General features: G+C 35.2%; 1 protein-coding gene across 2 annotated transcripts; it reads right to left on the reverse strand.

The window, feature by feature from the left end:
- Window positions 1-915: 915 nt before the first annotated feature.
- On the reverse strand, window positions 916-10,158 carry LOC106673061 (tryptase-2). 2 transcript variants are annotated; one of them, XM_014404995.2, is made up of 7 exons: window positions 10,049-10,158; window positions 4,893-5,205; window positions 3,810-3,996; window positions 3,607-3,719; window positions 3,273-3,541; window positions 1,518-1,681; window positions 916-1,408 (listed from the first exon to the last, which is right to left on the reverse strand). In XM_014404995.2, exons 2-7 carry the CDS (start codon window positions 5,201-5,203, stop codon window positions 1,217-1,219), a joined length of 1,236 nt encoding a protein of 411 aa, XP_014260481.1. In that variant the 5' UTR covers window positions 5,204-5,205; window positions 10,049-10,158; the 3' UTR covers window positions 916-1,216. The 2 variants fall into 2 exon arrangements, with proteins under 2 accessions (XP_014260481.1, XP_014260480.1); XM_014404994.2 differs by having other exon boundaries at window positions 2,952-3,541.
- Between the last annotated feature and the right edge of the window lie 3,155 nt (window positions 10,159-13,313).

The following is a 13,313-nucleotide window of genomic DNA, read 5'->3' on the forward strand; positions in this document are numbered from 1 at the left end:
TGACCACTAAAGATATAAGGATTTATGATTAAAAATTAGGCTGGTTTCCCCAAAGGCGAGAACTTCAATTTAGTGATTGGACAGTTGTTCTTTAAAAAAAGAGAAAAAAACTTTAAATCGGTAGTACTATGTCATGTGATTATTTTTAGAAGTGACTCAATTCAAAAAAACTTAACAAGAGTATAATGGGATATAAGTGTTTTTCCAGCAATTTTCTATTAAACGCACTGTGACATAACAGTCACAGTTGCCAGTGTGAGCCAATAGTCAGGAAACCATTAAATATGGTGAGTCAGCTTGTTTCAACCTGACAAATGCAAAAAGCGAATGGCATTCTCAAAAGACCTCCAAAATATTGTGTATTACAATTTATTGAGTCATATTTTTTTTTATAAAAAATGTATCCAGTTTTCTTAAATAGTAAATTTTAGTCTTTCTATCCCGACTTTCTTCCCTACCCCTTCAAAATCCAATGTATATAGATGTAAAATATCAATATTTCATTGGCACTCAATAAACACGACACCCAATAATGACACATCTACACAGAAAACAAACACTTTGAGTGAGTGCACATACTTTGATTGAATCTAAAATTTCTAGCATTGTACAAATTCTTTTTTTTCACATCCTACATGTACTTGTTCAATTTAAACAATGTTTATAAATCCCAGGCCCAGAAGATGATCTCAATAAAGTTTGAAACATTGGCACAATAAAGAAAATGTTTTTCTAAAACTTACATCACACCAGACCACATCTCATGATCTCCAAATAATCATTAAATTTTAGCTTCGATTTGGAACAATTTGATTAGGATAAAATGCATACTATATAGTATATATATATATANTATATATATATACACACCAAGTTTCAGTTCACAATCTGACAGAAGAGAAATATCAATCAAAATTGATTTCCAATACTCATCCTGTACCATTTATTCACCTCAACAGGAATAGGATTATGTTAAATTTCTCACATTCTGTAAATCTATGAGAAAAAACTCCATACATACATAAAATACATGTACTGCAATGTAGACAAGAACAAAAATAGAATAGAAGTATCACAAATTAACTTTCAGTAAATAAAATACCCACAAAAATAAAAAGTATTGCAAAATAACATCAACAACTTGGATCAAGCCTAAATTATAAAACAAAAATTTACACTTTTAATAGGTACATTTATGTTTACATTATTTCACTACCTAATATGTGTACTCTGGAATTAAATTAAGCCTCTTGAAGTGATCATCAATCCATTTTCTGAAGTGAGCAACATTTACATAGACAGCAGGCGTCTCATTGCCACATCCAATCCCCCAAGCCACAATACCGACTTGCTGATACTTGTACTTCTCCCCAGGAACTGGGCAGACCAGTGGACTTCCTCCGTCACCCTATTAACAAATAGTAATAAAAGGAAATGTTTTAATTAAAATACTTGTTGAATGTTTTTCTACTAACAAAATTTTATGATTTAATTTAGTAGATAGTGTGTAAATGTACCTTGCATGTGTCTTGGCCTGCGATGCCACCAGCACATACAAAACTCTCATGAAGATTGAAGTATTGACTAAGACGAGTCTTTCGTAATTCTGCTTCGCAAGTATTTCTATCAACCATCGGAAGGTCGACCTTTTTAAGAATTACCTGGTACTTCCCCTTTTTTCCTAAAATAAAAAACAATATTGTATATTCACAATTAAGAATATAAAAGCCAAATGCATTTGTATCTATATCTACACATTTTTCTCAAAAATAAAATTAAATTGATTTTGAAAAACCCATTGTTACTTGCATGCCCCTTTGTTATTGATGGGATAGGATGAAATATTTTCATGTTCTCATTTATACTTAATCATGCAAATTATACTTTTTTTATTGCCCAAATATTTTTGGTTTTATTGCCTGTGTAAATATTATCTAATTTTGTCAATAAATAGTGTATGTATAATTTTTTCTTTCCTGTTTTATCATATATCTTTAATTAATATCCCAGGTTCACTTTTACACGAAAGTGCTAAAAATACAAGTTTTTTCATCAATTGTAATAATTCATTTCATGTGATGTATTCATAATTAGTAACCATTTCATGATGATACATTTTTCCATCTTTAGATACATTTTTCCATCTATATGAACAAAGCAAACTCTTGTTACCTAAATATTTCTTTTCGTGATAAAACCACCCATTAGAAGAAATAAAACATTATGCTAGAGGTTTAGCAAGATAATTTAAATATTAGTTTTACAGATTTGGCGCCAGAAAACGAAGGAAAATATGCAGAGGGCTGGTGATGACCTCAGCTGTTTGTTGGCCCATATACTTCCCATTTTATAGAAGTAATCAAGTGTACAAAAGTATACACTAATAAAAAAATATATAATACATATATTATATTTGTTTAAACGTTATGTATTGTATTAAAAACCTGCTGGGTCAACACCTTACCATTGCAGCCACTAACGCCCTAACCATTTGAATTAATTAATTATTTTCGAAAAAGTGTTTGTACGCTTGTGTAACTTTAAGTAAAATGAACAGGCCATTTCTATCTAAGAAACATGAACATAACTCAGCAAGAAGACAAAAGCAATAGAATGATTAAAAATGTAATGTAAGAATTAAAACAAGATGCAAATAAAATTAAAATGTTAAAAGCGATTAATTTATCACAAACTCCCAGTAAAGATTAGGAACTGTTAACTGCATTCAAAAGCATAGTCAAGTCAATCGATTCCTAGTATGAAGAAATATTATGGCCTCATGGATTTGCAGTTGATTTCCACTTAGTACCCTTAATTTATAAAGACCAAAACAAGTTGAAGAATTTCATGATTATAGAAGTTAAAATTGTTTAATGCTTGTGGAGCATAGAAATGGACACCAAATACATAGAAGCATTGAAGCACTATGTGCACCAGTATCGGCCAATTACCTGAATCAGGAAATTTTAATGGATTTTCTGAGGATGGGACACCACTGCCCATTCTTTCATCGAGATTAATCCATTGGGCCTTAGGGGCTTCAGTAACAGTCTTTGCCCTTTTTGTAGGGTGGAACAAGTTTGTAAACTTATCTATCTTTTCTTTGATGATTTTGTCAAGCGGTCTTAATGTGCTATGCTCCATTTTCGGCTTAGGTAGAAACAAATCTTTGAACTTGTTTATCTTTACTTGAATCACGTTCTGTACTGAGCCCAAAATGGGCGTCTTTATCGACGGTGAGGGTGCCGGTTCCGTTTTATCGAATTCCTTACCGAAAACATCTTTCCCCCATCCGCTTGCAGAGCATTCCTTATTCAAGACTACATCGCCCTGCTTTGGAAGACAGATGATGTCGACATTGTCGGCGAATGTGAAGGGCTCCTTGAGCACCAGCAGGGCGATGTCATTGTACAGTGCCCCAGCATAATAGTCTTCGTGGATGATTATTTCCTCCACTTGGCGATCTTGATGTGGATAGAGTTCGTTTTTAGTTTGTGTGTCCCATTCTCCGGCCCTCACTAGAAGAGGTGAACTGCTCTTGCTGAAATAAACCAAATAGGATTATTTATTATTTCTTTTTAGGTATGGTTTGAGCTAGCAATGTACCGTTGCACACAGTGGGCGGCTGTGAGGACAACCCGCTCGTGTATCAGTGCTCCCCCACATTGGTATGTTTTCACATTCGCGTTTTCAAAGTTTTCATCCAAAAGAATAGCAATCTGAAATTATGAAGATCTATTAAATTATCTGGCGTCTGTAACAAGATATTTTCATTTGCCTTATACCATAGGGCAAATCTGGCCACTCACCATCCATGGGAATTCACCAAACTGGGATTCATTGTCAATAGCCCCAGTGATCCTGAAGCCCACACCATCAATGTTCCTGGTTCCACAGCCTCGCCTGCCTCGCTGAATGGGCTTGATCGCCTCCTCTGAGGGAAGCGGCTTGCCACAGCAAACATCCAGATAACTTTCACAGAGGTCACCTTTCAACCTGCCGGCGAATTATAAAAATTCAAAAAGGGGTTGATAGTTGTTGAGTGAAGAGATAAGTTTAAATAAAATTGAAATAAAAGGTGCCCAAGAGCTTTCTCTTGTCAAAAATTGTGTGCTCCAGTACTGTTACACTATTGACCATAATTTGATCTCAAGGTAAGTGCCATCCAAGTGCCAGTGAATGCATAACAGACATTTGAAAAATCAATTTAAAAAAATGCTATATACACGCTCTAACATTCAGTGCCAATGTGTTCAGTCATTCAACCTGTTAGACTAAAGGGATACATGTACAAATAAAGAATGATAGGTCAGATCTCTAACCAAGTTATTTTTTCAATTATCTCCATTAGTTTTAATAAAAAATAAAGTTTTTATAGAAAACCTCTCTCCGATCTGAAATACTATGTAGCTTTACCTTGCCAAATTTTCTCTTATATATCAGTTCCAAGCTAAAAATATGTATAAAGGGATATGGAACAATTTACTTAATTAAGAGATCAATAAATTATAATAATAATGACAAATGGAAATTGTGTTACAATTTTTTCATGTTAATTGAGAAAAAAAATTAACATCTTTTTAGGGTAAGGTGACAATTTGAAAGACAGCCAGATGTCATGACCAACGTTTTAACATGGTCTCTAAAAGACAATTGTTTATGACAATAATAGCAGTATTGCCATCATCTACAATTTTAATGGACATACTAACTTCAACTATTTAATTTTGAAATATTTTTCACAAAGAGCCTGTTGATAGTAAAGGTGCATGCATTACCCAATCCTCCGTGAATCCACTCTGGTGAGGTAGCATTAAGTCGAGACTTACCAACATTGGCATTTAACATTTCTACGGTTTGAATCGGGAAAACAGACGTTCCATACAGCTGACCTGATATCAAGAATGCCCGTGCCATCGGTGATGATGGAGTTGTTAGCGCAGAGGTAGTAAGGCACACATTCGCACTTGTCGCTCCCAGGAACACTGCTGCCTCCTTCCTTGTTGTTGACATCATGGTTGCCGACGTTGTTGGTGAGATCGTCATTTCTCTTCTGGTTTTTATTCGTATCATCAGGCTGACCTTGATCTTTTCCTCCAAACACCTCCTGGATCAGGGTGGAGAGGTCATCACCATGACCGTTGTCTTGTGCAGCTACGAGCAAAGATCCCAACCACAACACCGCAATGACTGGCAACCGCATTTCTGCAACAGTTGTATTTTTGTGATATATTGTGTACTCTTTAATAGAAAACTATAATAGGTTAATAATAGAGATTTTATTTAAATTCATTGGTATGTTTCAGGGTTTTTTCCCCATCCTTACTATCAACTAATTGTATTTTTGTGTGATTTACAAATGAAAGTACATAACAATTTCATTTTGAAGCTATTACAATATATGATTTTGTTCCAATAGAAATAAAAAAGGACCACTTTAGTTTCTTACTTTATACTAAGTTTATATTTTCTTTCACTGCACTTTATTTATTTTTAGTTTCCCTAGTACCAAGCCCCATATGATTGTCATAACCACTAATAACAGAAAAATTCACACAGGAATGGTTTACTTAGACCTACGAAAACATTTGATACTGTGTGGTGTACTATTCTGGCTTAGGAAATACAATTTCCCCAACCATATTTTAAAAGTTATTCACTCCTGTCTAAGAGACAGAACATTCCTTGTATCTTGTAATAATGCCATACACTCAATTTTCTCTGGTGTCCTGCAAGGTTCAATCCTAGGCCCTGTGCCATTTAATGTGTTTTTCAACTGTCTAAATTACCCAAAAACTGCATAGCAGCCCTAAAAGTAGACAATGTGGTTCAACTCTCATTATTTTTTCCTAAACTATAATCGAGAGATTGAATAAGGAAATAGCTAAAACATATTGCAAATAAGTGTATTGAAAACGGAATGAATATCCGTCACCAAAGAAAGACCTATCTTCAAAACATTCCCGGAAATAGAAGGGATAATAGAAAATGGATTTTCACGACTGCATTAAGAATAGAACCGAAAGCAAAGAGGCCATTAGGATTTTATTCCCATCGCAGTTCTAAGATAAGCATGTTCAACAAGAAACTGACCCAAAACTGTATTGTAAAGAACATGCTCCGCTTGCCCGATATAGGCACATGAGGCTTGCTACATATAGACCTAGATGGACATGGATCGATTACCTATACATTAGCACCTAGGGTCACTGTAGCCCAGTGGATTGCTGAAATTCTGAGGGAAGGACTTTGTAAGCCCATTAGCACCTAGGTGAAGAAATAATGAATAGAACAATGAAGTTTCATAGTAGATTGAATCCTGTATTACCATAAAGGCAAGTCTACAAAGTACAACGTACTCTGTCCATAAAGTATAGCAGCGTCAAAACTATTAGATAATAATCTCTTTAGATGTTTATGTTATAAAATACTACTTCATTCTGTGATAATACGTCTTCACACCGAAATAACTTTATATCTTTTTAGCTTTTTTAATTTTCATTTTATTATTTTACTGTTTTAGTAGTATGGCAAATCGGCGAACTACTCAAACGCGTTTCGGCACTGCGCCATTTAAACTTTACAGTTCCTCACTGAAGACGGCGCAGTAAATGTTGAAACGCGTTTCAGTAGTTGAACAAACCCGTGGGTAGGCGGATACAATAAATGACCCAGTGCCAGAACAGCATACTATTTCATTACTTTACTAGTTTTGCTTTGCAAAAAAAAAAAAAGTTTTCGAAATTCGGTTAAACAATTTTTTTCTCTCTCTAACCAAAAAGTTCCAAGTTAGAAGGAAAAACGTAATAAATATATTTTTAGAACAATTTTATTGAAATATATTATATGTGTTATAATCACAATTTTATTGTGATAGAGTTAATACTAGGGAGGATAAAATAAAGTTTGTAAAAATATTCCTTTTAATTATTAAGAATAATTTTATTTCTCTTATTTATTTATTTACATTAAACTATTTAGTTGATTTTTTTTTATTTGTTAAAAAGTGGGAGTAGATTTTTTTCTTATTTCCGTAAATATGTACATCCAAATGTTTCAAAATTCCCGATAACATCATTTGTCAACAATAAAAATCGACTATTATCCCAAATCAAATTTTTCGATTTATTGATTGGCTCGTATCTCAATTTCATTTACGAATTTGATTGACTTCACACATTTCTGAGAACCCAAGGTTGTCTCAATTCACCATGAAGAACGATCAATTATTATTTACATAGCAGCCGTTTTAGAAGGAAGGTCCTGCAAGCAGGTTTTTCTATAAAAAATACAACATAGTGTTTTCTTTTTATTTTACGATTTTTTAGAAATAAATTAGAATTATTCACACACATTATGTATTGTTTTATTTAAACAGCTTGCATAACTAGAAATAATTTGAGAAATAATTGAGGATTTCGATCCACCTTTTGTAAAGGATGGTTCTACTCATGGAATTATTGCCCGTGAAGTTGTTGGATTTAATTTGGCTCATAGACTGCATGTTTAAACTACATTTGAAAACAAGTAACATTTTCTGTATAAAACAGTTGTACAAGCACTTTATTTTCTCACTTTTTCTAAAGTAAAACTGATAGAAATGTTGTTTAAACTATCCAGATTTCAAGCATTAAACGCTCATCATCAGGTCGAAGGAGTTAAAATACATGAATTGTAAGAGCGAACCCGCCGATCCACCGCCAATTTTTTAATTTATTAGTTACTATTTTTTTAATTCAATTTCTCAAACCAATCTAGTTTCCTCTCTTCATTGAAACTGTGTAACACTCGGCCAATCCACCAATGAATTCATTAGGTTTTGTTGCTTGCCATACATTGGGGAATTATCGGAATAATTTGGTAAAATTTTAAAACAAGAAGGATTTAGAGTAGTTTTTAAAAATGCGTACTTGCTTAGAAACATCCTTAGAACTTAGATGACTTTGACATACTTAAAAAACTTAGAAAAATTCTGTCAAAATCTAAAGACAAGGGTGACACCTTGTTAAAAAAAGGGGGTTACAAACTGAAATGTAATGATTGCGATATCAAATGGTTCAAATATTAGAAAAAAGCGGCAGGGAAATTTAAATCTAAAAGATTAACTGAATTTAAGAGCCATATGAATCATACGAAGCACTATAATTATAAGCAGTTATAATTATAATAAAATGAAATTTGCAGTTCACAAAAATCGGCCAAAGTGACACGTGAAAAATAAGTTGAATCCATCAGCGCATGAACGCCTTTTTGACATAATCGAATCCTATTAAATACAGCAGTTTTACTGAACTTGATTAATGATTTTATATGCGGTTCGTTTTTATCCGCTCTTTTTGGAAATCATCCTCACTGTTCAGAGATTTATCACTGAAGTTGGCGCGAAGCCGAAACGCTTCTGCCACGGCAAAACAACGAGGCGGGGCAGACCAAAATGGTCGGAACCGACCACGCCGTACAATTTACATTGCTTAGGAATAGGGCGAAGCGTCTTCACTCGAAATGAATAAAATATTGAACTCAATCGTTTTGACTAAGATTTCATAAGACAATAATATAGTATTGTTATAAATGAAATCTCTTGTCTATATATACAACTGTTTATACAAATCACACTGTAAATAAATTTGTGGGAGTCGTGAGGAACGGTCAAGAATGAGGTAATTTAGAAAAACACCTTTTTCATTTTTTTTTTGCCGGCGCTTCGACCTTTATTCGGGTCATCTTCAGGGCATAAAGTGTGGTGCATTCTTGGGGTGTCATATTGGCTTTGTGGGAAATAGTTGCAAATAAAGGAGAGTATAGTGTAGGACTAATTAAATATTAATCCATATATGTTTAGAAGTCATCATTGACCTATTCATTATTGTAATAAATTACAATTACGGTCTTAGTTGAGATGAAAAAGTTAGTCACGATAGCTCTAGTGGTTAGAGCTGCGGCGAATTGAGCCGTAGGTCATGGGTTCTAATCCAGCTCGTTACACTGACTTTTTCATCTCACCCAAAACCTTACATAAAAAGTATAATTAAATAGTTAATAATTCAACGAATTGCTAAAAAATGTGATGATAAAATTCGTCAAAGCGTTTACTTTATTACGAGATTTCGTTGGTGTCACATGCATCACCAGACGAATCGTTTGGCGAGTAGATGATTCAATCTTGGCTTTGAGTATTTTAACAAAAATAAGGGGCATCTGGGCCACTAGTCACACTTTGCCTAAACGTTTTTTAAAAATTAATTATATTTTTAATCATAAATTCTCAATTCAAATACTCTATCAGAATAGATATTTCGATTTGGATTTTTATATTATCATAGAATTGTATTTCAATTATATTTGATATCCTATATATAGTCTAAATATATATATAAATAACTGCATCTGGAAGGATAGTTTCTGGATCACGTCCTGTAAGTGTTTTTGTCTTTTTATACGTAATCGGATCTCGGATCGTTTCATCTTCTTAAATTTGTCCATTCCGATTCATATCGTTGCAACGTCATCGAAATAAAGGGATATTTCACTGAAATAAGCAATAGTTATCGTTATGACTGCCAACGGTGTCTTAGAAATTTGACACCCAAACAATAACCGGTTTCAAAGTTTAATTTTTACGAAATATCAATTTCAATTTCTCATAGAAGAGAAATTTGAGATGTACAGATATTCCCTTTTGCATATGGATCTCTAGTATACAGATTTTCAAAAACAAGTAAATTATAACTGACAGACGCATTAGAAGATAGCTTATCGTTTTTCATTCGTGTTTTCAATCATTGTAGTAGTTCTGTAATGCGCCACAAATAATGAAATTACAGCGCTTTGTTTTAAAGTTGTTCTAGCAATTATAAATATGAAAATATTATGAACTTGCTTTTAAAAACCTGTCCGCTTCTTGATAAAGAAAATAAAATAAAATCCTTGTAGAAAACGCCGCCCTTCAAAGAAACATGGATGGAAAGAGTGTGCAAGTAATACATGGATAAATAATAGAGAGAAAGAGAGAAAGTGAGAGAGAGTGAGAGAGAGAGATATGTCATACCTTATCCAGTCAAAAGTGAAGTGTAAACTAGTTGTCAAATGTAGCCGGAATGCCGCAGATCCTTCGCCGACCCTCTGAAGACTAGCACTGAGGAGTGAGGACGGCTGCCTTCCAGTGGTCAGGGTCAAGCGGTGTGACGTCAGTGGGGTCGCGGGGAAACACACACAAACCCGGGCGGAGAGCAGCGGCGAGTCCGTCGCGGCGCGCGCTACGGTGGGGCGGACGATTTTCCGACTTTTCCGACCGCGCACCCTTGACACCATTCTGCTCCGGGATAAACCCACACTTTTGTCAGTCGAGGACGCGGATTTGGAAGAGGTCGGAATTGAGAACCGGATTGATTTATTTACTTCCGACCCGATTTCACAGGAGGATGTGGATGAAGTCTACTGTGACCCTCCCCCTTCCTTCAGAAGTAATTATGGCATAAATAGAAATAAAAAAACAATTGTTATAGTTAATGTCTCACATGATTTTCCATTTACGTTGGATTTCTTGTGAAGGCTAAAGAGCCTTAAGCTGCGTTTCCATTACGCGAAAATTACTAAAATCGAGAATCACTCGCGAAACGGCTGTCTCAGTTTGCGCGAGAGAAGTATACAGTTCATAATTACACTTACTGGAGTATCAGCCTTTGCCATCATGGCGATACTTTATGTTAAGAATGAAAAGAAAAACAAACTAAGAAAACGCCAAGTTTCCTTCCACGCATCCTCTATCTTGTTCTTTTTATGACGACTTATCTTTAGGACCCACAAATATCAATAGCTCTGATACAGTTGGATAAGTCGAATGCATTCCTCCTGGTTCATTCTGAAGCTCGAAGCCGTGCGATCACACGGAAAGAAACAGACAACGCGAAAATGCTCACTAAAAAAACCGACAGCCGTTAGGCTCGCCTCAAAACATCCTCGGCTAGGTATCCGCAACGCGAGACAAGTTTCGCGAAACAGGTGCACGAGTGATTTTCGCGCAGTGGAAACCCGTCTTAAAGCCTTGTTCCTACGGCGGCGTGTGGCTTGGCGAGCCTGGTCTGAAGTAAGTCATACCTCACGCCGGGAGAACATAATTATTGCCAGAGGTGGCTCGGGCATATCCGTGTATGGTCGGTAAATACTCGGACAACAAAGACTTGGGGCTGGACGGATGACGGAAGACTCGGTCGGCTCGAGCACCCCATTCCCACGATCTGTTGCAGTTTGCTGCAGTTGTACCGGTCTATTCTGAACAGAATTCATTTTTCAACATCTATAAATCAAATTAGAACACTTTGTCCCCTGATTTTATTTTCCCCACTTATCCTTTCTTCAGTTGAGAACAATGTTTTGTGCGCAGCTTGGCTATGACCTTTTTTGGGTTTTATATCTTTGGCTTGAAATACAGAGGTTAAGTTGCTCTTCTCGTAGTGTCCAGTTAGACGATGTTGCAAATTGTGGCGTGTGAACAATCGCTGATTAACCGGATTAAATGTGTAAATTTACGAATTACATAATCGCTATTGACGACCTACATTTGTATATCAACATCAGCTATTAAATGGAGGTACGTGTTCCATTGAATGATTCAAAATTCGCTACTCCATCATGAGATTTGATTTTAGTGGCTTTGTAAAACTGTATTTCTATACCAATATTACCAATCATTGACCACGATTTAATATAGCGTAGGTAATTTTTTAGCGCGGTTTTCAGACTTAAACATTCTAATAGATCATTTCCTGCTTCGTTCGAAATTCTAAATAGCACGAAATTACTTAAAGTATTTGTACCATTTTATAATTAGAAAGGCCAGTTAAAGGTACTTACAAGCCGATTGTAACCTGGCTATGAATCCAAAAACGATTTCCGAAGGATTTTGAACCGATGTAATTATGGACTTTCACTCCGAAGGGTTGTCTCTCCCCGGTTTGCTGACCCTAGGGTCAATACCTCAGGGAAGTTCATCTACCCCGTTATCAGGCTGAGTCGCTGATGAGCCTGATAGCCTGATGCCCAATAGATCGTCGCTTCCCAACCATCGGGGTTAATTTAATTACAAAGAGTGCAGTTGACAACCCATTTCAGCATGCAAACTACTATATAGAAAAGCTAACAAATAAATACATTCATACATACAAATACTGTCATACATGGGAGACATACCGTGGAGTATCCGATATTTCTCAAAGTTTAATCTAAAGTTTAGTCGATGGGGTACTTGGGTATATGTGTAAAGGGCGTTGGAGGAATATCCAGTACTCCATCACCCTATTTGAATGAATGGTATGTAAATAGGAGTGAATGTATAATAATGAACGTAATGACGAATGGATTTGGAACTGCATGCGTTGGGTGTTGAATTGACCTAGCTGTTGATAGCAACTCTCCCTCCCAATTTCGGTAGCTGGACGGATAAGACTGAGTTCTGCCCTCTGACTGGCACATCCGGCGTGGGTGTTTTCGAATCTGCCGGTTTTTACTGTTAATAGCAAAAGCTGGAATTGCCTTTGAACTACGGGAAGCGAATAGTCTCAACTCGGCATATGTTTGTTTGTTTGTAGTGCACGTGAGAATTTAAGACTGTATAAATCCAAATCTTATTTGTCTTATTAAAAAAGACGTACTTATGTCATTTGATCATTATTTTAGTTCTATTACCATTGAGACTATGTTGGCGTTGATAAAGTGCCCTTTTTCTATTCCCAAATAATAGTTGCGTGCTTGACACATTTTTAGATTGTAATAATGAAAAACGCTTGAATAATTGTAAATTTTATAATTTAAAAACGATGATAATATGTAATTGAAAGACGACTGATCGAAAACATGATAATGGTAATAAGTAAATTTAAATGACTACTTTTTATCACTGAATTTCTGCTAAAAGAAAGAGGTTATCGTAATGGCACCAAATGGCACTGGAATAGCAATTATTATTATTTATTTACAAGCGGACATTTGTCTTATGAAAGAAATATTTATGTATGTATAAATTTATTCAGCTTTAAAAGAAAATTTTGTAGTGGATATTTTTTCTGCATTCAGAGTACGATAAATACAAGCCTTTCATTAGTGATTCACTATTGAAAATATGTGAGCTGTTGCCAAATTACATGCCAAAGGATGTACTTCAGATATGTATTTTGAATATTTACATATTTTCAATGCCATTTAGAGGAATGATGTAGGTGAGGGAGGCAAATATTCGAAGACAAACTTGGCCATTGTGCAGTAAAAAATACTTAGAGTTGAGATGTCGAAGGATTTTCACTTTCTAAAAGGAGGCT

The sequence above is a fragment of the Cimex lectularius genome, unplaced genomic scaffold (assembly GCF_000648675.2).
Source record: "Cimex lectularius strain Harlan isolate CLEC.00 unplaced genomic scaffold, Clec_2.1 scaffold99, whole genome shotgun sequence".
NCBI classification, from domain to species: Eukaryota; Metazoa; Arthropoda; class Insecta; order Hemiptera; family Cimicidae; genus Cimex; species Cimex lectularius.

Coding starts and splice junctions, on each gene's coding strand:
- LOC106673061 (XM_014404994.2), bottom strand. CDS start 5,203: ATGCGGTTGCCAGTCATTGCGGTGTTGTGGTTGGGATCTTTGCTCGTA. Junction 3,542..3,606: donor GCCGCCCACTGTGTGCAACG/GTACATTGCTAG, acceptor GGTTTATTTCAG/CAAGAGCAGTTCACCTCTTC. Junction 1,409..1,517: donor CAGGCCAAGACACATGCAAG/GTACATTTACAC, acceptor ATTTGTTAATAG/GGTGACGGAGGAAGTCCACT.